Genomic DNA, 24,624 nt, shown 5'->3' with positions numbered 1-24,624 from the left:
CTCCCCGAGGGCCGGATCCAGCCTGCAGGTCAGGCCGGCGGCCGGGGTCCCGCGGGCGGAAGTGAGAAGGGCGGCAGGGGAGGAGGCTGCGGGCTGGGGGCTGGGATTCCCTTCCCGCCTGGCGCCGCCTGGGAGAGCCCGCGCGAGGACGCCCGGCGCGCTCCGCCGGCCCTTTTTTGGCGCTGAGGAAAAGGAGAAGGGCAGAGCCGCCGCCTCGCGGGAGCGGGCCCCGGGAGGAGGGGCCGCTGGAGAGGCCGGGCGAGCGCGGGCGGCCCTCACCTCGCCGCTCCTCCCGGGCCGCCATCCCTCGGCGCCCCGCCCGGAACCGGCGCGCGCGTGGGGGCGGGGAGGCCGGCGCGCAGATCTGGCGGTGAGCGCCGCCGCCCCGGGGCGCCCAGCCATGTCGGCCGAGGAGATGGTGCAGATCCGCCTGGAGGATCGCTGCTACCCGGTGAGCAAGAGGAAGCTCATCGAGCAAAGCGACTACTTCCGCGCCCTCTACCGCTCCGGCATGCGCGAGGCCCTGAGCCAGGAGGCCGGCGGCCCGGAGGTGCAGCAGCTGCGCGGCCTCAGCGCGCCGGGCCTGAGGCTGGTGCTGGACTTCATCAACGCCGGCGGGGCCCGCGAAGGCTGGCTCCTGGGCCCGCGCGGGGAGAAGGGCGGCGGGGTGGACGAGGATGAGGAGATGGATGAGGTGAGCCTGCTGTCCGAGCTGGTGGAGGCGGCCTCCTTCCTGCAGGTCACGTCTCTGCTGCAGCTGCTGCTGTCCCAGGTGCGGCTCAACAACTGCCTGGAGATGTACCGCCTGGCGCAGGTGTACGGGCTGCCCGACCTGCAGGAGGCCTGCCTGCGCTTCATGGTCGTCCACTTCCACGAGGTGCTGTGCAAGCCCCAGTTCCACCTCCTGGGGTCTCCTCCCCAGGCTCCAGGGGATGTCAGCCTGAAGCAGAGGCTGAGGGAGGCCCGGATGACTGGGACTCCTGTCCTCGTGGCCCTCGGGGACTTCCTGGGGGGACCCCTGGCCCCTCACCCCTACCAGGGGGAGCCCCCGTCCATGCTCAGGTACGAGGAGATGACTGAGCGTTGGTTCCCGCTGGCCAACAACCTTCCTCCCGACCTGGTCAATGTCAGGGGCTATGGGTCTGCCATCCTGGACAACTACCTCTTCATAGTGGGCGGGTACAGGATCACTAGCCAGGAGATCTCTGCTGCGCATTCCTACAACCCCAGCACCAACGAGTGGCTCCAGGTGGCCTCCATGAACCAGAAGAGGTAAGCACCCCAGCAGAGTGCTGCTGCCTTCTCATTCATTCACTTGTTCATTAGTTCATGGGCCCGGTGTTTACTGAGCCAGTAAATAGGGGAGGGTGTGCTGAGGTGGAAATGACATCTTCAGGAATGTTGTTGGCCTTGGTGCTGGCAAAGTTCCCAGTGAACTAAGAAATTGCGAAGAGGAACTCCCCAGTGAGGTCAAGTAGTGGAGTGGTTTTTTGGCAGGTATTGTGCCTTTAGGTGAATCTGCTTTCTTTGTCTCTGTTCTTGTGAAAAAAGATGTCGTGATTTCCTATAAGAATACTTTAAAAGAAAATTGCTCCTTAATTTTTAAAAAAATTTTTCTTAGTTTTTAGGATTCGATCCTGATGGTAATGACACACTGGACAGTAACCTGTGACACTGACTTTGGGGGATTTTTTTCTGTTGTCAGTGACTGTGACAACAGAGAGTCTTTCACACTGTGACACCCATCATGACCAAGAGATAATCACTGGAAATGTATTAACATTTGCAATAGGGGTTGCTTTTCTTATTTTTTATCTTCTCTTTTGCTTCCTTCCCTGGACAGCCATCGTCATGACCCAAAGCTTGAGCCTGGAAGTGTTCAACTATAGAATTGGAATATTTTCATTTACCCAACCTTCTCCCCCTCCCATCCTGCAAATCCCTCCTGCCTCCAATATGGGTGACTTGAAGAAAGGAAGAGGAGGAGCTTGAGGAGTGGGATGAGAGGGGAGAAGGGAAACGAACCAGGGAAGGAATATGAAAACAACAGCAAAGAGCATATACAGGAAGAGATGGTAGGAAATAAAGACGGTAGCGCCGAGGAGGCCTCAGAGTCATTCAGAAGCAGGGAAGAGAATCAGTGTAACTCAAGAAAGAATGAAAATACCCTTTCTTCCCATCCACGTGTTTCCATCTCAGTCCTCACAGGGTCCTGGTCCTGAAGTGTGGAGCAAGGAATTGGGGAACTCACAGCTAGGCGAAGGAAGTCTTAACAGTAACAGAGAATCCTTTATATATCTATCTATTTGACTCGAGGGTCCTCCTTGGCCAGGGATTATTTGGGGAAATAACTGGCTTTATTTCTCCTATAATATGGAATTCATTTTGAAAAGTATGCTTTTTTCCCTGATAATACATGGTTACAGAAAACTAGAAAATGGAAAAGAATGAAGAAGCAAAAAGATGATTATTACCACTCGTTCTTCCTAGAGGCAGTAACTGCAGGTTGGCATATTTCCTGCCAGCCCATTTTTAATGCATTATTTGCACCATTGAGATGATACCATATTTAAAATTTGGTATCAGAAGTGTTATTTTAAAACATTCTATGCGCTGTAATTGAAACAACAAAGAAACATTGTGTGGCTATGGGTGGTGGTCTGATTAGGGGTGGGCGGCCCTGAGTTCTCTGTCTCCTCTTACATGCCTCCAGCTACACATCATTTGACGCTCACCAGGCCATCCTTAGTACCGCAGTTCCTCACAGTTCTTTCTTCCCTTCATACATCCTTGGTAGTCTTTGTCTTTTTTCTAGGAAGGCCCTTTTCATCCCCTGAAAAAAAAAAAAAGCATTCAAGTAATGCATGAATGCATGCTTCTTAGAAAAACTGCAAATTACACAAAAATACAGAGTAAGAAGAGGAAATGCCTGCCCTCAGGGTACAGAAAAAAAGTGTCAGTGTATCGACAGACTTTTGTTACCTTTAGATATTATAAATGTATAAACATCTATATTTGTAAATTACATGTATACTTATATAAATACACTTAACCCTTAAGTAATGTGGGGGCTAGGGACACCGACCCCTGCACAGTCAAAAATCCCCATATAACTTTTGACTCTCCCAAAAACTTAACTACTAAATAGCTTACTGTTTACCAGGCGCCTTACCAATAATATAATCAATTAAAACATTTTGTATATGTATTATATACTTTATTCTAACAATAAAGTATGCTATAGAAAAGAAAATGTTATTAAGAAACTAAGGAAGAGAAAATTAAGCGGAAGTGGATCATCCTTAATCGTCTTGACACTGAGTAGGCTGAGGAGGTAGAGGAAGTATTGGTTTTGCTGTCTTGGGTGGCAGAGGCAGAAGAAAAATCTGAATATAAGTGGACCCTCGCAGTTCAAACCCATGTTATTAAAGGGTCAGCTGTATAAGTATGTTGATAGTGGTTAACAATAGGGGAAAAGTGTTTATGTATATTAATGTGCACGGTGGTGTGTCACCTTACACATTTTAAAAATTCTAAAATTGACTAGGTTGTAGTGATTATTATGGCACTTGATATTTCCACTTAACCATAGCTGAGAGTTTTTTCTCTGTCAACAAATGTAGATCTACCTCACACTTTTTAATGGCTGTGTGTCATTCCACCCTAAGGATGTACCATAATGTAATTAGCCTTTCCCTTATTTATGAACATTTTGGTCACTTCCATTTGCACTGGATGTTTCAATAAGCATTGCCATATTGAACATCCTGGTAGATGTGCGTGTATCTTGGTAGCCATATGTGAGTTAGTTTCCTATGTCAAAATTCGTGGAATCTCTGGATAGGTAGGGCAAAGTGTATGCATTTTTTTTTTTTTTGAGACTCTGTTGCCCAGGCTGGAGTGCAGTGATGCGATCTCAGCTCACTGCAAGCTCCACCTCCCAGGTTACGCCATTCTCCTGCCTCAGTCTCCTGAGTAGCTGGGACTACAGGTGCCTGCCACCACGCCCGGCTAATTATTTTTTGTATTTTTAGTAGAGATGGGGTTTCACTGTGTTAGCCAGGATGGTCTCGATCTCCTGACCTCGTGATCCGCCCACCTCTGCCTCCCAAAGTGCTGGGATTATAGGCGTGAGCCACCGTGCCCAGCTGCGTATACATGTTTTAAGTTTTGTTGAAGCTGGGTGCAGTGGTTCACGCTTGTAGTCCCAGCTACTTGGGAGGCTTAGGCAGGAGGATCCCTTGAGCCCAGGAGCTGGAGGCTGCGGTGCACTCTGATTGGGCTTGTGAATAGCCATTGCACTCCAGCCTGAGCAACATAGTGAGGCCCCATCTCTATAAACAGTTAAAAATAAATAAATCAATAGATTTTGGTTGCTCCTGCCAAATTGCCCATCAAAAATATTCTTCTGATTTCTTCTTCCATCAACAGTGTTTGTACTTGCCAGTTCCCTATACTCTTGCCAAGATAGAATATTATCATCTTTTTTTTCCCCAAACCTAATGGGCAAAAACACTAGTGTGATTTTTCCCAATTAGAAGAGAGATTATTCTTTTTATATGTTGGCCATTTGTATTTCTTTTGTAAATGATCTTTGCCAGTTTTCTAAAAATTGGCTTATTTTCTTCACATTCGAGAAGTTCCATGTGTGAATACAGATATTAATCTCTCGTTTGTTACGTAATGTTGTGCATGTTTTCCCATGCAGTTATTTTTTCTGCAATATTCAAAAATAAGATCCCAAAGTGACTGGGTAGGTGAAATTTTTGCAGAGAGGGGTGGGTGAGAGTTATGATGAAGCCGAGAACTATTGCCCCACCAGAAGAGGGCTCTGCCTCTCAGCCACAGCTGGTTACTTCCACGTGGAAGAGAGAAAATGTTGCCAGACATCCAAATATCCCTTTTTTTTTTCTTTTTTAAAGAGATGGGGTCTTGCTTTGTCACTAGACTGGAGTACAGTGGTGTGATCATAACTTACTGCAGCCTTCAACTCTTGGGCTTAAGCAATCCTCCTGTTTGAGCCTCCCCAGTAGCTAGGACTACAGGCATGCAATACCATGCTCAGTTAACTTTTTAAAATTAAATATTTTTTTTTTGTAGAAATGGGGGCTATGTTACCCAGGCTGGTCTTGAACTCCTGGCCTCAGGTAATCCTCCCATTGTGGCCTCCCAAAGTGCTAAGATTACATGCCACCATGCCTGACCCTCCATTATATCTTCTAATTGATTATTGATGCTGTATTGGAAATTGTACCCTTCTTTAGCTCCCTCTGCTTTGACTCAGGTATGACATATCTCCCAGGAGTTCCTTCCTGAACTCTCGTTTGGGCTGAATGTTCCATCTCTGCTCCTCTAGCATCTCATGCCCACTCCCCCACTTGAATTGACATTCTCTCCTCTCTGCCTTCCCATCAGGAGCTAGGACTTATTCAATGCTTATGTATAGCCCTACTCCTAACAAGATGTCCAATAATAATAGGTGCTTAAAATACGTGTTTTCTTTAAAAAAAATTATGCAATATATTTTTACATTATTGTAATAAAAGTTAATGTATAATTTTATATTTCGCTTTATTTGTAACACTATAGTGAACATTTTTACCTTGGTAACAGTCATTATATTTATTTAGAGTAGCTGAGAAATAATGAGAGACATCATTTAATTGAACACTTAACTCTGCATTAGGTGCTGTTCCCGCTGCTTTGCATGTATTATCTCACTTATTCTTCACAAGGGCTGTTAGGCAGGTTCCCATTCTAAAGAGACAGGAAGTGAGGCACAGAGAAGTTAAGTAAATTGCTCAAGGATGTGTAATAAGTATAGCAACCAAAATGTAAATATCCATTGATTAGTTATAACCACTTAAATTGTTGATAAGTTTTGGCTTTTAGACTTGCAGGGACCATCTTCATGCACATTTCCCCCCTTATTTTTGTTAAAAAATATTTCCTTCTAAGAAATGGAGCACAGATCTCTTGTGGTACTTTTTAGAATTTCATCATGTGTGCCTCAGCTCCACCACAGCCTTTAAGCCCAGCATTTTTCTAGTCACAATTGGATATACAGAAACTGATGACATAGTTGCTGCCCTCAAGAAGTTTAAAATTGAGTTTAGATGATGAGACAAGTAAAAATGAAACCTAGTATGGAGTTGTTCCTGGATGATGCATCCAGTGCAAGTTATGCATGCACTGGAAGTAATTTGGAACCTTGAGAAAGAAAACCAGATTTTGGCCTCTGGCTATGCACAATTTCACATCTACTTTGATTCACCTTTGTCGGAGACTGCTTTGGGATGTATCAGTATTTTACTTTGAAAAAGGGGTCAAATGTAGAGCAGTTCACTTTTCCCAGGGACTGAATAGTGCAGTGATCCAGAATCTTAAATAGCAGGAACTCTAGGATTGAGAGATTTTTTTTTTTTTTTTTGAGAGGGAGTCTCGCTCTGTCCCCCAGGCTGGAGTGCAGTGGCGCGATCTCGCCTCACTGCAAGCTCCGCCTCCCGGGTTCACGCCATTCTCCTGCCTCAGCCTCCCGAGTAGCTGGGACTACAGGCGCCTGCCACCACGCCTGGCTAATTTATTTTTTGTATTTTTAGTAGAGATGGGATTTCACCATGTTAGCCAGGATGGTCTCGATCTCCTGACGTCGTGATCTGCCCGCCTCGGCCTCCCAAAGTGCTGGGATTACAGACGTGAGCCACTGTGCCCAGCCAATTGAGAGATTTTATAAAGCCTTTTGCACTCTGGAGAAGATAGTGGGTGCTATATGATCATCAGGGGGTAGAAAAGAAATGTTTTGCTCTGTAGGCCAAGTGTGCAACACTGCCTGATGGTCTGAATGTGGGTTTGATCTCACACATTGTCAGGATGTAACTCTTCACACATAAAAGCTTGTGAGACCTTCAGGCGTGGTGGCTCACACCTGTAATCCCAGCACTTTGGGAGGCTGAGGCAGGCGGATCACCTGAGGTCAGAGGTTTGAGACCAGCCTGGCCAACATGGTGAAACCCTGTCTCTACTAAAAATACAAAAATTAGCTGAGTGTGGTGGTGGGCACCTGTAGCCCTAGCTACTCAAGAGGCTGAGGCAGGAAAATCACTGGAACCCGGGACGGGGAGGTTGCGGTGAGCCAAGATCGCGCCACTGCACTCCAGCTTGGGCAACAGAGTGAGATTTTGTCTCAACAACAAAACAAAACAAAAAAACACTTTGTGAGATCGAGGGTGCTTGCTTTCCCTCCTCACTTTAATCAGTGGTAACTTGCAGGAACTGACCACTGTTGCAGCAGTTTGTTCGTTAATGTTCTCCATTTCCAAAGCTTTCTCTAGTCTTTTCCCTTGCCCTGCACTTTAGCTCTGAAAATGGAGTTGGAGTGATTCCTCCTGTTCCTTGTGTGAATACAGCAAGGCTGGGAGAGAGACTTTAATAAACAAGTGTCTCCTGGCAGAGATGGAATTGCAGTTCTCAGCCTTAGCGTTTGCTGAGCTGTCCCTTCTCCTCTCAGCCAATGTTTACCATTTTTGGAGCATTTCTGTGGTTGATGTTGTAGTAGAGCCTGGGAATAGTGCAAGAAAGAAAACTGTATGTCTATTCACAGTCCCCCCCCGCCCCCCCCCATTTAATTTTGGCCAACAGTTTAAATTGCTTTTTGCATCTTTGCTTTTGGAGTTTCTTAGAGCTGGGCATAAGTAGCAACAATGACTACCTCTATTTTCTGCCCTTCCCCTTCTCCCCTTCCTAGTCCCTAGGGGAAATTAATGCGTAGGGACGTGGCAGAAGGCAAGTAGATGAAGGGGAAAGAGGAGACAAAAGGACCTGCCCACAGACTTAAGCAATCGTGTTCTGAGTGATTGAGAAAGGACTTTTGAAAGGATCTTGGCATTTTGTTCTAATTTTTAGTCTGGTGGTAAGCAAACTTCTTTCTCTACATAGGGAGTCATAATGATGGTTTTCATTTCCTGAGCTCTTACTCGGGGTCAGGTATTGTAGACACAACTTGAGGTGTCACTTCATATGAACGCTCACAACATCTCTATGAGGTAGATGTTATGAATCCCATTTCCTTAAAGTGGAAACTGAGGCTTTGTGAGTTTAATTACCTTCCATATAATCACAGGGCTAGACTCGAAGCCACCCAGACCTCTGTGTCATCTCGCCTTCCTGTGGTTGTATGTAGCTACTGTTAATCCTTGAGATCTGTGTGCTGGTGTTTAGCATGTTTCATGTTACTTAACTTTTAGGGATTTAAAGAGCTTTTTAAGCCACACATGGTGGCCTAGCTACTTGGGAGGCTGAGTCAGGAGGATCGCTTGAGGCCGGGCGTTCAAGGCTGCAGTGAGCCATGATCAGGCCACTGCATTCCAGCCTGGGCAATGAAATGAGACCCTGTCTCTTAAAAAGTTCTCCTTTAAAAAAAAAAAATTCTTATAAGTGACCTTGAAATGCAATTGTGGTTTTATCTAATTTCTTCACTTAAAACAGAAATTTTAATGATAATATTTTTATTGCAAGTAACAAGTATATAGCTATGATAAATGATTTGTTACTTGGTCTTGAAGTTCTTCTTTTTAACTCCTGAACATAGTATGTTAATATTAAGAAAATACTGTAGAGATGATAATTTTGAAAGGCGGTTGATAGCTTGAATTTATACCTTTACCATTCAGGAGGTGAAGACTGGAAGAATTTTTTTTTTTTTTTGAGACGGAGTCTTGCTGTGTCTCCCAGACTGGAGTGCAGTGGCGTGATCTCGGCTCACTGCAAGCTCCGCCTCCTGGGTACAAGCCATTCTCCTGCCTCAGCCTCCCGAGTAGCTGGGACTACAGGCACCTGCCACCACGCCCGGCTAATTTTTTGCATTTTTAGTAGAGATGGGGTTTCACCGTGTTAGCCAGGATGGTCTCGATCTCCTGACCTCGTGATCCACCCGCCTTGGCCTCCCAAAGTGCTGGGATTACAGGCGTGAGCCACCACGCCCGGCCTGGAAGAATTATTTTCAGAAAGTTGGAAATGAAGCAGTGAGTGATGAGAATTTGTGGATGAGAGCGCACTTTGTAGAGAGTTCCAGACTACGTCGCAGTCAGTGACTGTTGCAGTTGACAAATGAGAAACCAACCCTCCTGAGGTTAAGAAAAACTTGGACTTACGACACCCAGAGAAGCATTCCGTAGAATGCCAATGCAGAATGACTTATCTCTGCAACTGCTGTCATTTTCAGCTCTTACTGCATGCCAGATATTGTGCCCTTCTTATCCCCACTTAACAGATGAGAAAACTGAGGAACAGATAAACAGATTCAGTAATTTTTCTAAGGTCAGACAGCAATTGATGTGTGATGATGTCTGAGATTTCCCTGTGTAAGCCTGGACTCATAACCTTTAGCAGTATGCCTCTTTATTAAATGGTCTGATTTTAGGTGGCAATTTCATCTTAAAACAAATTCAGCATTAAAAAGTGTTTCTCTTCAAGTGAATTTGAGCGTGTCGGGGTCTGGAGAGATGGAATCGTTTACTTTAACTGCCTATTCATTGAGCCTCAAAAAGAAGCCCCTTACATGTTTGCTTAGGACAAATGATTATGCTGGATAAATACTAAAAACTGTTTTGATCTTACAAAATTTACTATCTGTGTACTTTTGGGGAGCAAAAACAAATTGTGGCTGGGAAAATTTAGTGCTTGTTTACAAGCTTGATTTCCTTTGGTTCCCCAAATTTGCACACACAGAGAGGGCATCATGGTTGGATTTTAAGGACCATTGGCAGCAAGAAAGGTAAGCAGCAGGAATCAGGGACCCCCCAGTACCTGCCACCCTGACGTCTGTTGGCACAAAAAAGTGGGCTGACTGGCTGGCTGGCCTTAAGGGACAAGACGAGGCTCTGGATGAAGAGTACTCTATTCACGCTCTGATTGGAAAAACAAACTAAAATACATTTAGATACAAACATGATAGGAATCTTTAAAAAATCTTAACTGTTTAGTAGGTGCTTGTTACTAACCTTGTTTCCATAGTCTAATGCATCAGTTTTATTGAACACTTTTTAGGAGATCAAGCATGGGCTTCTTGTTCACTGCTTTTTCTTAATCTACCCCCTTATATAATTTTTTGTGTGTGCATAGTCTCTACCTCCATTCTTTCTTAGTATATTATTATTTTTGAAGACATCATTGTGTTGGAATTAGATGTGGTCTTGAAATTCACTTGGTTTAGCACCTTTATTTCAAACACTAGAAAACAGAAATTTGAACGATAGTATTTTATCTCTGTGTAGTAGTTTCTGATAGACTATTTGATTTAATCATCTCTACCACGTTGTGATGGCTGTTATCACCATTTTACAGATGACGAAGTGAGGTGGTTGGAGCAGGGTCAGACTGCTGGTTATCAGCAGAGCTGGGACTAGAAGCGAGGTCTTCTGATTTGTGCTCAGGTCTTTTTCTGTTGCATCATGCTGCTGCGCATACTCTTGGAAACTTGTGACTGTTGTACATCTCACAGCAGACTGACCCAGCACTCCCAAGTGTTTATCCTTCCTGGCTTTCAAAGGTCTGATTCATCCTTGTGTACTATATCAAAACAAATTAATTTTGTGTTACTTTTCAGTTCAAAAATCATAAGACTTATTTAGTGTCTGAAGCTGATGAGCAGCATTTAATTATTTACTGAATATAGAGCTGGAAATCATTGTACATCTCTTTTTCAAGTTACTTAATTTAATGAAAGATGAGCATTTGTCAATAGAAGTATTTGTTGAATTAACATATGTAAAGACTCTAAGAATGCTGGATCAAAATATTTTTGAGGCTGGTTGTGGTGTCTTATACCTCTAATACTAGCACTTTGGGAGGCTGAAGCAAGAGGATCACTTGAGGCCAGGAGTTCAAGATCAGCTTCGACAACATAGTGAGATGCCATCTTCACAAAACATTTTTATAAAAAATTAGCTGAGTATAGCTGAGTATGGTGGTGCATACCTGTAGTCCAAGCTACTCGAGAGGCTGAGGCAGGAGACTCTCTTGAGCCCAGGAGTTCAAGGCTGCAGTGAGCTATGACTGTGCCGCTGCAATCTAGCCTGGGTGACAGAGCAAGACCTTATTTCATAAATAAATTAGTAAATAAATAAGTAAATCCAAACTGAATTTGTTCAGTGCTGACCTCTCCCCATCTTATATGTTGTGAAGCAGTATGTCAGATGCCTTTGGAGCGGGGAGGCAGGACCAGTGTCCTGCTCAGGTGTACTGGTGGTGCAAGCGTCTCCTGACCCACCCTTTAGCAGTCACCCCTCATACCTGCCTGTCTGTCTCGGCAGCACCAGTGTGTCCCTAAGATGAAGCCATACTACTCAGTAGGAAGAATGAAATAACCATTCTGAGAGGTGAAAGACAACCGGGTGAGGTGGGTGCCTTCCCCTCTTACTTTTGCGCCTGCCCCTGAAAGAAAGTGTGGAGTTTAGTGTATACACACTGTCTTTGGTTGCTGGACTAAGGCTGAACAAGGTTAATAACTTGTTGTATTGAACTGCTTATCTTCGATAGCTAGTGTTTGGACAGTGTGCCATTCCCGTGGAATCTTGGGGACAGGAGTGAGGTTCGAGAAGCCATCCTTTCCTCCTCTGTCCTCAGGTGGAATGGCCCCCAACGGGGAGAGCTAATTTTCTTCTGATGTCCAGGAGAATTCATGCCGTCGTTACACTTCTCATTGATCAGAAGAACTAACTCTGTGGGCCTGTGTGTCTCTCTTTCAGGTCTAACTTCAAACTTGTGGCTGTTCATTCAAAACTCTATGCCATTGGAGGGCAGGCCGTTTCTAACGTTGAGTGTTACAACCCTGAGCAGGATGCGTGGAATTTTGTGGCGCCCTTACCCAATCCTCTGGCTGAGTTCTCTGCCTGTGAGTGTAAGGGAAAAATTTATGTCATTGGAGGATACACTACCAGAGGTAAGTGAAGGGACCAGGTAGGTGGTCTGCCCATGTGTAGGCGTCAGCAGTCTGGGAAGAGCAAGAGGGTGTCAGAGGAAACCCCGACATATCCAAGTGTCATGTTATGCTTCAGTAGTGTACACTTACACATCTGGAAGGAAGAGAGTCCCGTATGGCAGGGATGATTGGGACAGGAGGGATCTTTTGATAACTTCGTGTGAGCATGGGGAAGGGAGAGCTGTGAAAAAAATACGTTCTCTTTTTTTTGCTTCTGGAAACCCAGCTTTTTGGTCAGCTGTCTTGTGATTTGGCTGGGCCTGGTTTGTGGGGATCGCTTTCTGAGGTTGGGTAGGTCTTTGGAGAAGATTATCCGGGAATTCCCATCCTTATCACAAACACACAGCAAACCTGCCCCCATCCACCAATATGGAATTTAGTACCAGAGCATCCTTGCACATTAGTTCTCATTTTCTCTCTTTGTGAGCACACACACATCAGACAGAGGTTCCAGAAACCCAGCTTTAGGACAGTGGTCACACATCACAGGAGGAGCAAGAACATGAATACAAGAGAGCTCTTTCCTGACCAGCAGTGGGAGGTGGTTGTACTATCTATTTATTTGTTTATTTATTTTTTGAGATGGAGTCTCCCTCTGTCACCCAGGCTGGAGTGCAGTGGCGCGATCTCGGCTCACTGCAGTCTCCACCTCCCAAGTTCAAGCACTCCTCCTGCCCCAGCCTCCCAAGTAGCTGGGATTACAGGCATACACCACCACGCCCAGCTAATTTTTGTATTTTTAGTAGAGATGGGGTTTCACCACATTGGCCAGGCGGGTCTGTAACTCCTGACCTCAGGTGATCCACCTGCCTCAGCCTCCCAAAGTGCTGGGATTACAGGTGTGAGCCACCGCTCCTGGCCTGGTTCTACTATTTATTAAAATGTGCATATGTGGGCCGGGCGCGGTGGCTCAAGCCTGTAATCCCAGCACTTTGGGAGGCCGAGGCGGGCGGATCACAAGGTCAGGAGATCGAAACCACAGTGAAACCCCGTCTCTACTAAAAATACAAAAAATTAGCCGGGCGCGGTGGCGGGCGCCTGTAGTCCCAGCTACTCAGGAGGCTGAGGCAGGAGAATGGCGTGAACCCGGGAGGCGGAGCTTGCAGTGAGCCGAGATCGCGCCACTGCACTCCAGCCTGGGCAACAGCGTGAGACTCCGTCTCAAAAAAAAAAAAAAAAAAAAAAAAAAAAAAATGTGCATATGTGTTTTTCACTTTTTTGGCAGGCATTGTATAGTTAATAATTTGGAAATGAAAAAATTTCTCCACAAGTTTATTTATTTTTTGTGGAGTCGAGGTCTCCCTATGTTGCCTAGGCTGGTCCTGAATTCCTGGGCTAAGTGATTGTTCTGCCTTGGCCTCTCAAAATGCTGGGATTACAGGCATGAGCCACCATGCCCTGCTTGCCAGCAAGTTTTATACTGCTCTTCTTGGTAGGGAATTGTCTCATGTAACAGTGATAGGGAACAGTGTAGTTGTTGGCGGGACACAGTGGCTCATGCCTGTAATCCAGCACTTTGGGAGGCTTAGGCAGGAGGATTGCTTGAGTCTGAGAGTTCAGGACAGGCCTGGGCAACACAGCAAGACCCCTTCTTTAAAAATGAAAAGAAAAAAATTAGCTGGATGTGGTGTCATGTACCTGTAGTTCCAGTTACTTGGGAGGCTGAGGCAGGAGGATCGCTTGAGCCCGGGAGTTCAAGACAGGCCTGGGCAACATAGCAAGACCCCTTCTCTAAAAATGAAAATAAAAAAAATTAGCTGGATGTGGTGGCATATACCTGTAGTCCCAGTTATTTGGGAGGCTGAGACAGGAGAATTGCTTGAGCCAGGGGTTTGAGGCTGCAGTGAGCTATGACTGCCCCACTGTACCCCAGGCTGGGTGACAGAGTGAGACCCAGTCTCTAAAATTAAAGGAAAAAAAAAAGAGAGAAAGAAAAAAGAAAACTGTGGTTGTGGGAAGACAGACAATGGGGGACAGTCAAGCAGAGGGGTGCCTTTCCTTGCCTCCACTCTCCAAAGCAGATGTCTCCAAGTTACCGCTTATCCCAGGAAATCTATTTCTGCATTTGGTCTGTCTGACTCTGTGGAGCCCAGGACTTACAGAAAAGGTGTAACCTGGCTCTTAGGACTTTAAGCCACATTAAAGTAGTAGAGTTGCCGTTTTATTTGACATGGTGAAATGAACTGCCACTCCTTCGTGGTACCATATGGGCAGGACAGAGCTCTTCAGCCCTGGCTAACAAGCACGAAGAAGACCTGTGAGGCCGCAGCAGCCGTGGGGACTTCCCAAAGGACAGAAATCCACAGGCTAACAGAGCATCCAGATAGGTGACAGAAATTCCTTCCACCATCTCCAAATGTGTCCTGTTTTGGGGGATTTATGTTAGGAAGAAGTTAAAATGTAAAGTATTTGATGAACATCTGATTTATTTCTTTTTAGAGTAAGTCTTAACATTAATTCAGTGGGGAAGATGGTGGGAGGTGTGTTAGTTTCCTGTGGCTGCCGTAACAAGTGAGTATACACTTGGTGGCCTAAAACAACAGAAATATATTTTCTTATAGTTCTGGCGACCAGAAGTCAGAAGTCAAGGTGTCAGCAGGGCTGTGTTCCTTCTGAGGCCTCTAAGGGAGGATTCCTCCTTGCTCCTTCTAGTCTCTGGTAGCTCGGCGCCCCTTGGCTGGTGGCTCCATGATGCCCCTGCCTCCATCTTCACAGGGCCTTCTCCTCTGTGTGTGTCTGTGGCTTCTCCCCTTCTGTCTAAGGACAGTTGCCACTGTTGGATTTAGGCCCCATCTGGGTAATCCAGGAAGATCTTGTCTTAAGGTTTTTAACTTAATTACATCTGCAAAGATCCCCTTTCTTTTTCTTTTTTCCCTTGAGATGGAGTCTCACTCTATTGCCCAGGCTGTACACGTGTAGTGGCACAGTCATAGTTCATTGCAGGCTCAACCTCCTGAATTCAAGCGATCTCCCACCTCGGCCTCCCAAAGTGCTGGGATTACAGGCGTGAGCCACTGTGCCTGGCCCAAAGATTCCCCCCGCTTTATTATTATTATTTTTTAAATAAAATCACCATTCACAGGTTCAGGGAATTAGGAAATTGACGTATCTTGTTAGGGACAACCATGCAACCCACTGAAGCGTTGTGTATATTTATGTATTTAAGGAGAGGGAAGACAAAGAGAAGTGACCTTTTTTTTCCCCACTCCAAGTTTTCATTATTTGTTGAGCTGTTCCCAATGTCCCTCTCTGGTGACTCTCCACTAAAGATAGTTTACAACTTTTTCTTTACATATAATTGAAAAAAAAAAAAAAAAGAGAGAGACTTAGTAGTCATTTCTTTGATCTTCAACATTGGTTGTCAGGTTACAGTGATTAACTTTATAGGTTTAGACTAAGCTATGGGCCCCTCAGTCCCCCAGAACTCCTGTGTTTATGTAGTAATCCCCCTCTCTCTCGTGTGTGTGTGTGTGTGTGTGTGTGTGTGTGTGTCTTTTCTTCTAGGAAAGTAAATATTCCCAGTTATTTACCTATGAGCAATTCTAAGAATTCTCATTCCTCTCTAGGTTGAGTAACACAGACTGCATCTTGTGGGCTGACATAACGCACATATGTGCTTTGACTTCTCTTGTAACCAAGAGCTGTTCAACACTGACAGGCGGCACTGTAACCCAAAGAGTACTTTACTGGTAGATTTCCTAGTTTTTCCATGACCCTGGCTGAGCAAATGTTCTTTAGATTTGACCTAGAAAACCCTTCTTGTGTGTTTTGTAGCTTCACAAGCCACTGCTAATGTGCCTTCTTCACTTGGGCCACCCACCGTGATTTCTGTTCTGGATTCCCTGAGCCAAATACCCTTGATGGGATGGTTCAGTGATGTGGATGGATGGCTATTTGTATAAGGGTTGACAACTAGTTTTTTAAAATGGGAGAGCTGGGCAGTTACTTATACTCTGAAGCCCTCCTCTTTCTCTGCTGGGGCTTTCCCAGCACTTCCTAATAGTTCCGTGTATTTCAGATAAGACATCATGATTGTTAGGGGAAAAAAAAAAAGAAAGTTAGTTTTTAGCCTCCTGACTTTTTAAGTCAAGTGAGACTTTTATAATTTAGTAAATAATAGCTCATTTTTATGGTAGCTATTTGATGATTTTAATTCTTTAGCGGCACTGAAGAAATTCAAAGAAGTTCAGTAGAGAGTAATAGCTGTAAAGGGAAGAAGGGTGATTTGTCAAACTTCAGAATCAACTTTAAATGTAAAAACAAAAAGATCATTCCACCAACTCAAGCCACCTCTTCATGGTCTGAGCCCTTGTTGAGTGAGGAGAGAAAACATTTACAGAACACCTGGAAAGACCTTTGGGCCTGGAGCTTAGAAATATGTGGAAGCCTCATATAATGAGTTCTTTATTCATTCGGTGGACAGCCAGGTCACTAAGGAGCACTTTTTGATAAATTAGTGACTTAAATCCCCTTGGGCCATCTCCTAAAATAATCTTTATCGTAATAGCTACAGTAAAAAGAAAGAAGGAGAGGTATTAATATGGGTGGAAGTCAGGACAGTTTCCTAATGCCGTGGCTTACAATTCTGAGATTTCTCCAGGCATCAGGACATGTGCGCGCACAGGACTTTGCTCTCTTAGGAGATCCTTTAGTTGGTATCAGATGTGGCTGTGGAGGGTGCTCTTTAAGCATTGCTAACTATGGGTGGGTCTTTCTCGGAAGGAAGGACTGTAAGAGGTATGCAACTTCTGAGAAAATGAGCTGTCTTCTCTTACCAAGCGTCTGCAGCCAGCACAGTGCTGTAGGCTTTAGTTGTCTGTCAGTTCCCGAGCTGAGCTGTCTCCTTCATGGATAGGATTTGTTTGTTTAGAAAAAACAACAAACGAAGTTCATTCTGTTTATAACTCAGAGCATTTGTTTTTTCTGCTGTGGCTAAAATACTTATTTATTCTTTCCTAGAGGAGAAAAGAAAAAGAGAACAATTAAAAACAAGAAAAACAAAACTAGATATTCTAAATTTCACAAGTGTTTTTCACAAAGAGACTAGGCAACATTTTTCCTTAAAGAAAATTACTTTTTTTTTTTTTGAGAGACCAGGATCTCACTCTCTCACCCTAGCTGGAATGCAGTGACATGATCACAGCTCACTGCAGCCTCACCCTCCCAGGCTAAAGTGATCCTCCCACCTCAGCCTTCCAAGTAGCAGCTGGTACCATAGGTGCACACCACCATGCCTGGCTAATAATAGTCTCAAACTCCTGGGCTCAAGTGATTTTCCTGCTTCAACCACCCAAAGAGGTGGGATTACAGGCATGAGACACCATGCCTGGCTGAAAATCATTATTGATTTAAAATGTCAGAGCAACCTTTTATCTAGACTTTGATCTTATCTACACTACAACTGTCTCTTGTGAGGGACATGGGAAGACCTTTGTTAGTGTCTCTCTGGTGATAAAATTGGGAAACCAAGGCTGGACATGGTAAAGACCCTGCCTTTACAAATAATAATAATTAAAAAAAACTGGAAAACTGAATTGCCAAGTGATTCTGTGGCTTGTTAGAAGGCTGCAGGTGAGACTTTGATGCATTTCTCCTGAAGTGTAATGTGTCCTTTTCACTGGACAGCCCCTGGAAATCCTGTGTTGCTACTTGTCCTGTTTCTTAGGATCAGCTGTCAAGAATAATCTGCTTCCTGCCCAGCCTGGCTTCTGTATTAAGTAGTCGGTAATTTTGTAGCTATTGATGAGGGGTCTGAGGCACTTACTTTTTTTTACACTGACCTGGTGGTTCACGGGTGTGGAGATACCAGGGAGGAGGGGCTGTGTGAAAGTCAGAGCTGCTCTTTTTCCTGGTTTTATCCAGTCTGAGTCTCCCAAGGCAGAGACGTTTGGGAGTGAGAAGTGAGTGTGGATGGATCTAAATATATCTCTTCCCAGCCATTTTGAAAATGGTTTTCCCAAGTTGTGCTTTTTCTGAAACAGTTTTTTCTCTTTGTTACCAAATTATGCATGTAGAGTTAGACATTTCTGTACAGCCTTGCCTAGTGGCGTTAGTGGGGGCGGAATCATCACTTGCCTTTCTTTCTTTCAGACCGGAACATGAACATTTTGCAGTACTGCCCCTCTTCCGACATCTGGACGCTGTTTGAAACATGTGACGTCCACATTCGCAAGCAGCAGATGGTGTCTGTGGAAGAGACCATCTACATCGTCGGGGGGTGTCTCCACGAGCTGGGGCCCAACCGCAGGAGCAGCCAGAGCGAAGACATGCTCACCGTGCAGTCCTACAACACCGTCACCCGCCAGTGGCTCTACCTCAAGGAGAACACGTCCAAATCGGGTCTTAACTTGACTTGTGCGCTCCATAACGACGGCATCTACATCATGAGCAGAGATGTCACCCTGTCGACCAGCTTGGAACACCGAGTGTTCCTCAAGTACAACATCTTTTCAGATAGTTGGGAAGCATTTCGGCGTTTTCCAGCTTTTGGACATAACTTGCTGGTTTCTTCTCTTTATCTGCCCAATAAAGCAGAAACATGACTGAATTGAATTAGTAGATGAAAGAAACCTGGTTCAAGATTTTTTTTAAAATGTGGTGTCCCATTCCAAGGGAGACCGATTCCTAAAGGGTAAAGAAGGGTTAAAGTAGGTCACATATATACAGTAGCAGCTGTAAATAAGCTTACTTGAATTAATTACTTGAAAACTGTTGGAAAAAAGAGACCAACTTTGTTATTTTTTAAATTATTGATTTTTAAATTATGGGAGCAAATCCATCTCCAGACATGATACTCGGGCCAATGACGGATCATCAAAATGTAGATTCATTGTGTCTGTGTGGTAAAGGGCCAAAGTCAATAATTGGAACAAATGGTAAAGATGATTTTAAAATCTGTTGTATTTAGGACCCTTGAGATGTCATTAGCACCTTAAGTGAGAGGTTTTCTTATCAATGTGCTTGACAAGCATTCATATTAACATACTCGTTCTCTCTTCTCCATCACCCATACCCACACATACATCTAGTATGTTTAAAATAGGGTTCTGTGTTCAGATATTTTGTTTGCACACTACTTTTTAGGAAACTTATAATGATGGAGCCCTACAGTGAATCCTTACCAGTGTTCAGTCCTCCCCAAAACTTGGATAAAAATATTCTCAGCTATTTTTCCAGCCGTTTTTGCAGTTACAAATGCTGAATGAATAGACTGATGTAACCTTTTATTTTATTTATGTGACAGACTGCATATTTATGTGGACACATAGGTTGCATTGCTAGGCATTCTGTATGGTTTTAAAGAGGATATATTATTTAGAAAAATGGATATATGAATATTTTTAAAAATTGAGTCTTAAATTTAAATGGGAAGGGAAGAAAACACCAAATAAGAAAAAAATTTGCCTTTAACAGTTACCTTTATTGAATGTATTTGACTTAGTTCTTATTTTAAGGCTAAAAACACTTTGTCATATTTAAGTCAGGCAACTTTCTAATTTAATCTTAGCTTTGTAATTCATGTTTTTGCTTTTGTAGACTAAGGTAAGGACAGCATTTAAATATTTGTGCTGGAGTGAGGGGAAGACTCTTACAGAAGTGGAATGGTTTCTGGTGGTATTTCTGAAGTTAGGTAAAGTGCTTTACTTGCCTTGGTTAATTGAAATAGAATTCAGCTCAAGCAGTTGTTTTCACTGAGTGAGTTAACAATAAAAGCTTCTGCCAATCATAGATCAACATTCCTCAAAAATATATATACTCATACTTATGGAAATTTTATTTTGATTGAAAACACTCTGAAATTATGTGATATTTTGTGATGGAATCAGTTAAACTGTGAGCTGGATTCCATTTTTCTGCAGTAACAGCAGGCAGAACCATTTCAGTTAGCATGTGCCTCACTTTTAAGAAAGTCCCGTAGGGGGAGAAAAAACTGTCGGAACAAATTCATGCATTCAACAAACACTTACTGAGTGCCTGGAGTATGCCGTCCACTGTGCAGATGTAGGTAGGACAGGGGCTAATCACTTAGAGTTCTTCAGTTTATTAGCGGAGTCATTACAGGGTTTCTTTACAACCATGGCCTCTAGTATACTTAAAATAAGGGTCCAGTTATAAAAAGCCTATTTGCACAACTTTTTGGGAATACTTCTATTAACTAAGATGAGGTAAGCCATTATTTTGGACATAGAGATCTTTGTATCTTATCACCAAATAATCTTATCTCTAGTCTACTTATAACTTTGTAAGGGTTTCTAAGCTGTGCCCATTTATTCCCAAATATTATGCCCTTAAAAAATAACCTCTGAACCAAAATCTTCCCAGGAATAGTACTTAATAGATTTTAATGTTAATTTATATTCATTGTAGAAATGAATTTCCAGTGACCTATAATTTCATTACATATATTTTAAAATTTAATTTATTTTAGATGATGTTAACTTTTTGTTGCTGAAAAGCTTAACGTTTTAAAGACTTAGTCCTATACATTTAGAAGATGAGTCAGTTGAATTAGTACTGGACAAACAGTTGGAGATTAGTTTGCACATAAGCACATCATATCAAATACAATATTCCAGCCAACCAGTTAATTCTCTTCCTGATTACATTCATTGGGTCTGTTTGCCTAATGTTGACAATTAAATTCTTGGATCAAGTGGAGGTATGCTGTGATCCACAAAGCTCTTTTATAACCCAGGTTTTGTGTGTGTGTGTGTGTGTGTGTGTGTGTGTGTTTGCATATTATAGCTCTCTTTAAGACAGACATCTAACAAGATTTTGTTATTCTGGGCTGCCAAGAGTACTTGGGAAAGGTGGAATGTGCAATAGGAACCGATCTGTGCATTTTTTGACATCGTCCTTCCTGCTGCGCACATCAGCTCTGTTGACATTTCGAAGGGTAGTTTTAATTTAGCTCTGTTCTCTTGTTGGTGCCAGTATTACATTGAAGACTCTCACCTATGATAGAGGCAATGTTGCTTTGAAAATCTCCCTTCAGGTGGAGCTTGCAGTAAGCTGAGATCGCGCCATTGCACTCCAGCCTGGACAACAGTGCAAGACTCTGTCTCCAAAAAAAAAAAAAAAGAAAAAAAATCCCCCTTTATCCCCCAGGACTGTCCTTTACTCTTTGATAGTATCTCTCTATTTTCTTCCCAATTCTCTAAATGCTTTATCATTTTTTTCTGAGATTCTTCTGAGGGATGCTGACCTCCCACTATGGGGAAAGGGGTTGCTTGGAGGACCTGGGGTGGCATTCGCCAACCAGAAGCACCCTATTTTATAGATAGCAGTCTGAATGGTAGAGAGAGTCCTGTGTGTGGGTTATTAGAAGGTTGGTTCTTCCTGTCATTCTCTCTGGCTTTCCTTTCAACCCTCGTAGTTTCAGAGGCCTCTCCCCTTACCATCCTTTAAAAGGTTTTCTGATGAACGTGTAAAAGAGTTGATCATTTCAACAGTACTGGTTAAGTCACAATGACGAAGTGCTGAGAAGGTTATGGGTACCAGGAAGAAACAAACAGAAGATTAGAAGGAGAACCAAAGATAATTTAACCCTGCCATTTTTTTTAACACCAAGATCCTAAGTAATTCCAAATGCCTTAGATATCAACAAAAGCTACACACCATTGAGATGGGCAAAATTCTTTCTCTACAAAGGTAGTAATCAAGTAAATGCCTGTTCTCTCTCAATGAATTGTTGCTTATTGAGCATTGTGGGTGATGTGTTTTCAGATTTCTAGGTGAAGTTCTGACCCTACCTGTTTGGCCAAAGACATAAATTGAGAGGAAAGGCCTTGGTCTTCCTGATCAACCAGCACTTAACGAACAGTGGCTTAATGCAGATCACTCAAGAGGCAGCCTAGCAATGTAAAAGGAATATGAGTAGGGGTTGGCTGCCTTTTTCCTAGACCAGGAGTGGGAAATACATAACACCTGTGCCACCGCTCTTTTAAAGAGGCATTATGAATGAGTGCAGCATTCCTGTCCTCTGTGCCAGGATTTGCTCTTAGAATCCATGTCAGATTGGTGCTTCCAGACATCTATTCCCAGTCCATCAAGTGAAATGAAGGCTGTTTGCCATCCCTGCCTTAGAGGAGTTGAAGGAATCAGGTCGGTAGATACCAACCAAAATGGCTTTGAAAGCAGTGAGCTGATTGAGCTCCAGTTCTGTGGTTACCAGAAATACTGAGTGTCTGTCATTTGCAAGACAATGCTAAGAGCTGAGAATACAGACATAAATAAGTCACGGTCCATGACCTTGAAGAGTTTATGGCCTTATAGAGAGGTTCACTGTAATTGTCTTCACCAGGGCATCGTCTCAAAAATGCCCACTTTTGTCTGGCACATTGGGGCTCAGTGGTCTGGTGGTCCCTTCGGTCTTGGCCCTATCCTTTGTTTTTGTGATTTGCTAACAATCATCACGAACCAGTTTTGTTTTTCTCTTAAATTTGAACATCACATCCTGTGTTTTAGGTTTTTGCTCTATGCCTTTTTCTCATTCCTTTTCATAATCTTCTCTGTACTTCTTTTTTTGTGTGCGAAAAAATGAAAATCATATGTAATCTGCTTTATTTAAAAATGCTCACTAAGCACTGCAGACTTTGCAGTTAGGGGCTCAGCAGCTTGGTCCAGTGAAAAGGAGGAGTGAAGCCAGGGAAGTTAGTATCCAAGAGGGGCAAGCTGATTGCATGTGCATTTATACCTATGCCTTTAAAACATTCCCATAAAAAGTATTAATAAAGAAATTTCCATTCCACACTAGGACTGATGAAAAGGTGGTTGATTTTGCCTTGTGATAATTATCAAAGGATAGTTTTTCATCCTTAGGTTTTATTCATATAAGAGTTTTTTTATTTTTATTTTCTCTGTTAACTTAGGAACACATCATAAATTCACACCAACTGACACGTTGCTGACATCTGTACTTGACATAACCATTTTTATTCCTACCGGAAGCATTAAATATAAAAGGTGGTTAATTTTGAAGAGCAAAGGGTGCTGAAATGACTTGTACGGCTGGCTGGTGCTTTCTTAAATGGATTGCCATAGTTTAGTAAAGAATGTGATTTACATTATTGTCATTTTTTCTATTAAAACCTTAAGAATGGGGCGCTTTAGCTGTCCCTGCAGTGTTTTCATATCTAGTAGTCATTTTAGGGAAAGTGATAATCTGTAAAATGAATAGTTATGTTTTGATATGACTGATACTTTCTTTGTTAAAAGGGTGTATTAAGTCTTCAATTTCAAGTGTAGCTTAAAAGTGTAAACATTATGTGATTCATTTGAATACAAGAATGCCTATGAAGTACTCACTATAACAGCATTCCTTTTGTGTTTAGGACTATAGAAGAAAATATCTTCAAATAAAGTAGTTCTCAGTCACTTTTTGTTATCTAAGTTGTATGTATCAGTTACGTATGCAGGGCTGTGCCAGGACTGGGAGGAAATGGGTGAAGCGACTTGGGAGCCTGAGGTGGGAGGATTGCTTGGGGCCAGGAATTTGAGACCTGCTGGGCAACAGTGAAATCCTGTCTCTACAAAAAATAAATTAGCCAATATGGTGTTTTATGCCTGTAGTCCCAGCTACTTGGGAGGCTGAGGCAGGAGGATTGATTGGGCCCAGGAGTTTGAGGCTGCAGTGAGCTCTGATTGTGCCACTGCACTCCAGCCTGGGCAAACAGTGCAAGACCCCAACTCAAGAAAAATCTACAAATAAATGGACAACCATTTCCTACACACTCAGGACATGCTGATGGAGGAGAAGGAGGATGGCTGACCCAGCAGAGCGACACCCAAACCTAACTGAGCACTTTTTTTTTTTTTTTTTTTTTGCCAGGAATTATTCTAAGCATTTTTTAATTTAAATTATTTAATCCTCACATGAATCCCATGTAGTAAATACAAATATTATCCCCCACTTTACAGTTGAGGAAACTGAGGCACTGTAGGTTACAAACTGTCATTTGAGAAAGGAGAAGGGAAAACTACATTGGTCACTGGTCTAAAGGGTATCCTTTCTCTTGCTGGTGGAGGAGTTGGTTTCCGAGTGAGCCAGTCTGGGAGCGTCTGGTCCTGCTTTGCAGCAGCGCGTTCCATGGCTGACCTGCGTGTTGGTGACGTGGCAGCTTCTTCCTGTGGGCGTGGTTACAGGAGGTGTGTGGAGGGGAGCCCGAACACTTCCTCGGAGGCCAGGGATCCCAGGCTCCTGTTTGTAGGCCATCAACAGTTCCTTGGCAAGAAAACTTTAAAAACCCATTTAGGGCTGGGCACGGTGGCTCACACCTATAATCCCAGCAGTTTGGGAGGCCGAGATGGAAGGATTGCTTGAGCCCAGAAGTTCAAGGCCAGCCTGGGCAATACAATGAGACGCTGTCTCTATTAAAAAATAAATAAATAAAAACTCAGATGCTGGTAAATCCGATCTCCAGCAACTCCATAGGATAAAGGCCCAGATTTAGAGGAGCCCAAGTTTCTTTAACTTAGAGCCCATCTTTATTATGTCTGTCTGTTAGCCACAGGCTTCCTGTCCATGCCTCCACCTTCAGTTTGATGGTGTCAGTCTCTCTCTAGCTTTGGGATGGTCTGAAACCATAGGGGCCTGGCGTTCCCAGACTACATCCCAGGGAATGCTGCATTAGTGGAAATGATTACCT

General features: G+C 43.6%; 1 protein-coding gene across 1 annotated transcript; it reads left to right on the top strand.

The window, feature by feature from the left end:
• The first annotated feature begins 301 nt into the window (after positions 1-301).
• LOC105492175 (kelch like family member 42) lies at positions 302-23,353 on the top strand. Its single transcript, XM_011759186.3, has 3 exons — positions 302-1,272; positions 11,745-11,938; positions 18,068-23,353. Exons 1-3 carry the CDS (start codon positions 401-403, stop codon positions 18,517-18,519), a joined length of 1,518 nt encoding a protein of 505 aa, XP_011757488.1. The 5' UTR covers positions 302-400; the 3' UTR covers positions 18,520-23,353.
• The last annotated feature ends 1,271 nt before the right edge of the window (positions 23,354-24,624 follow it).

Source organism: Macaca nemestrina, chromosome 10 (assembly GCF_043159975.1).
Source record: "Macaca nemestrina isolate mMacNem1 chromosome 10, mMacNem.hap1, whole genome shotgun sequence".
NCBI lineage: Eukaryota > Metazoa > Chordata > Mammalia > Primates > Cercopithecidae > Macaca > Macaca nemestrina.
Note: the sequence above shows the minus strand (reverse complement) of the source record. Positions and strands in the feature narration are given on the sequence as shown.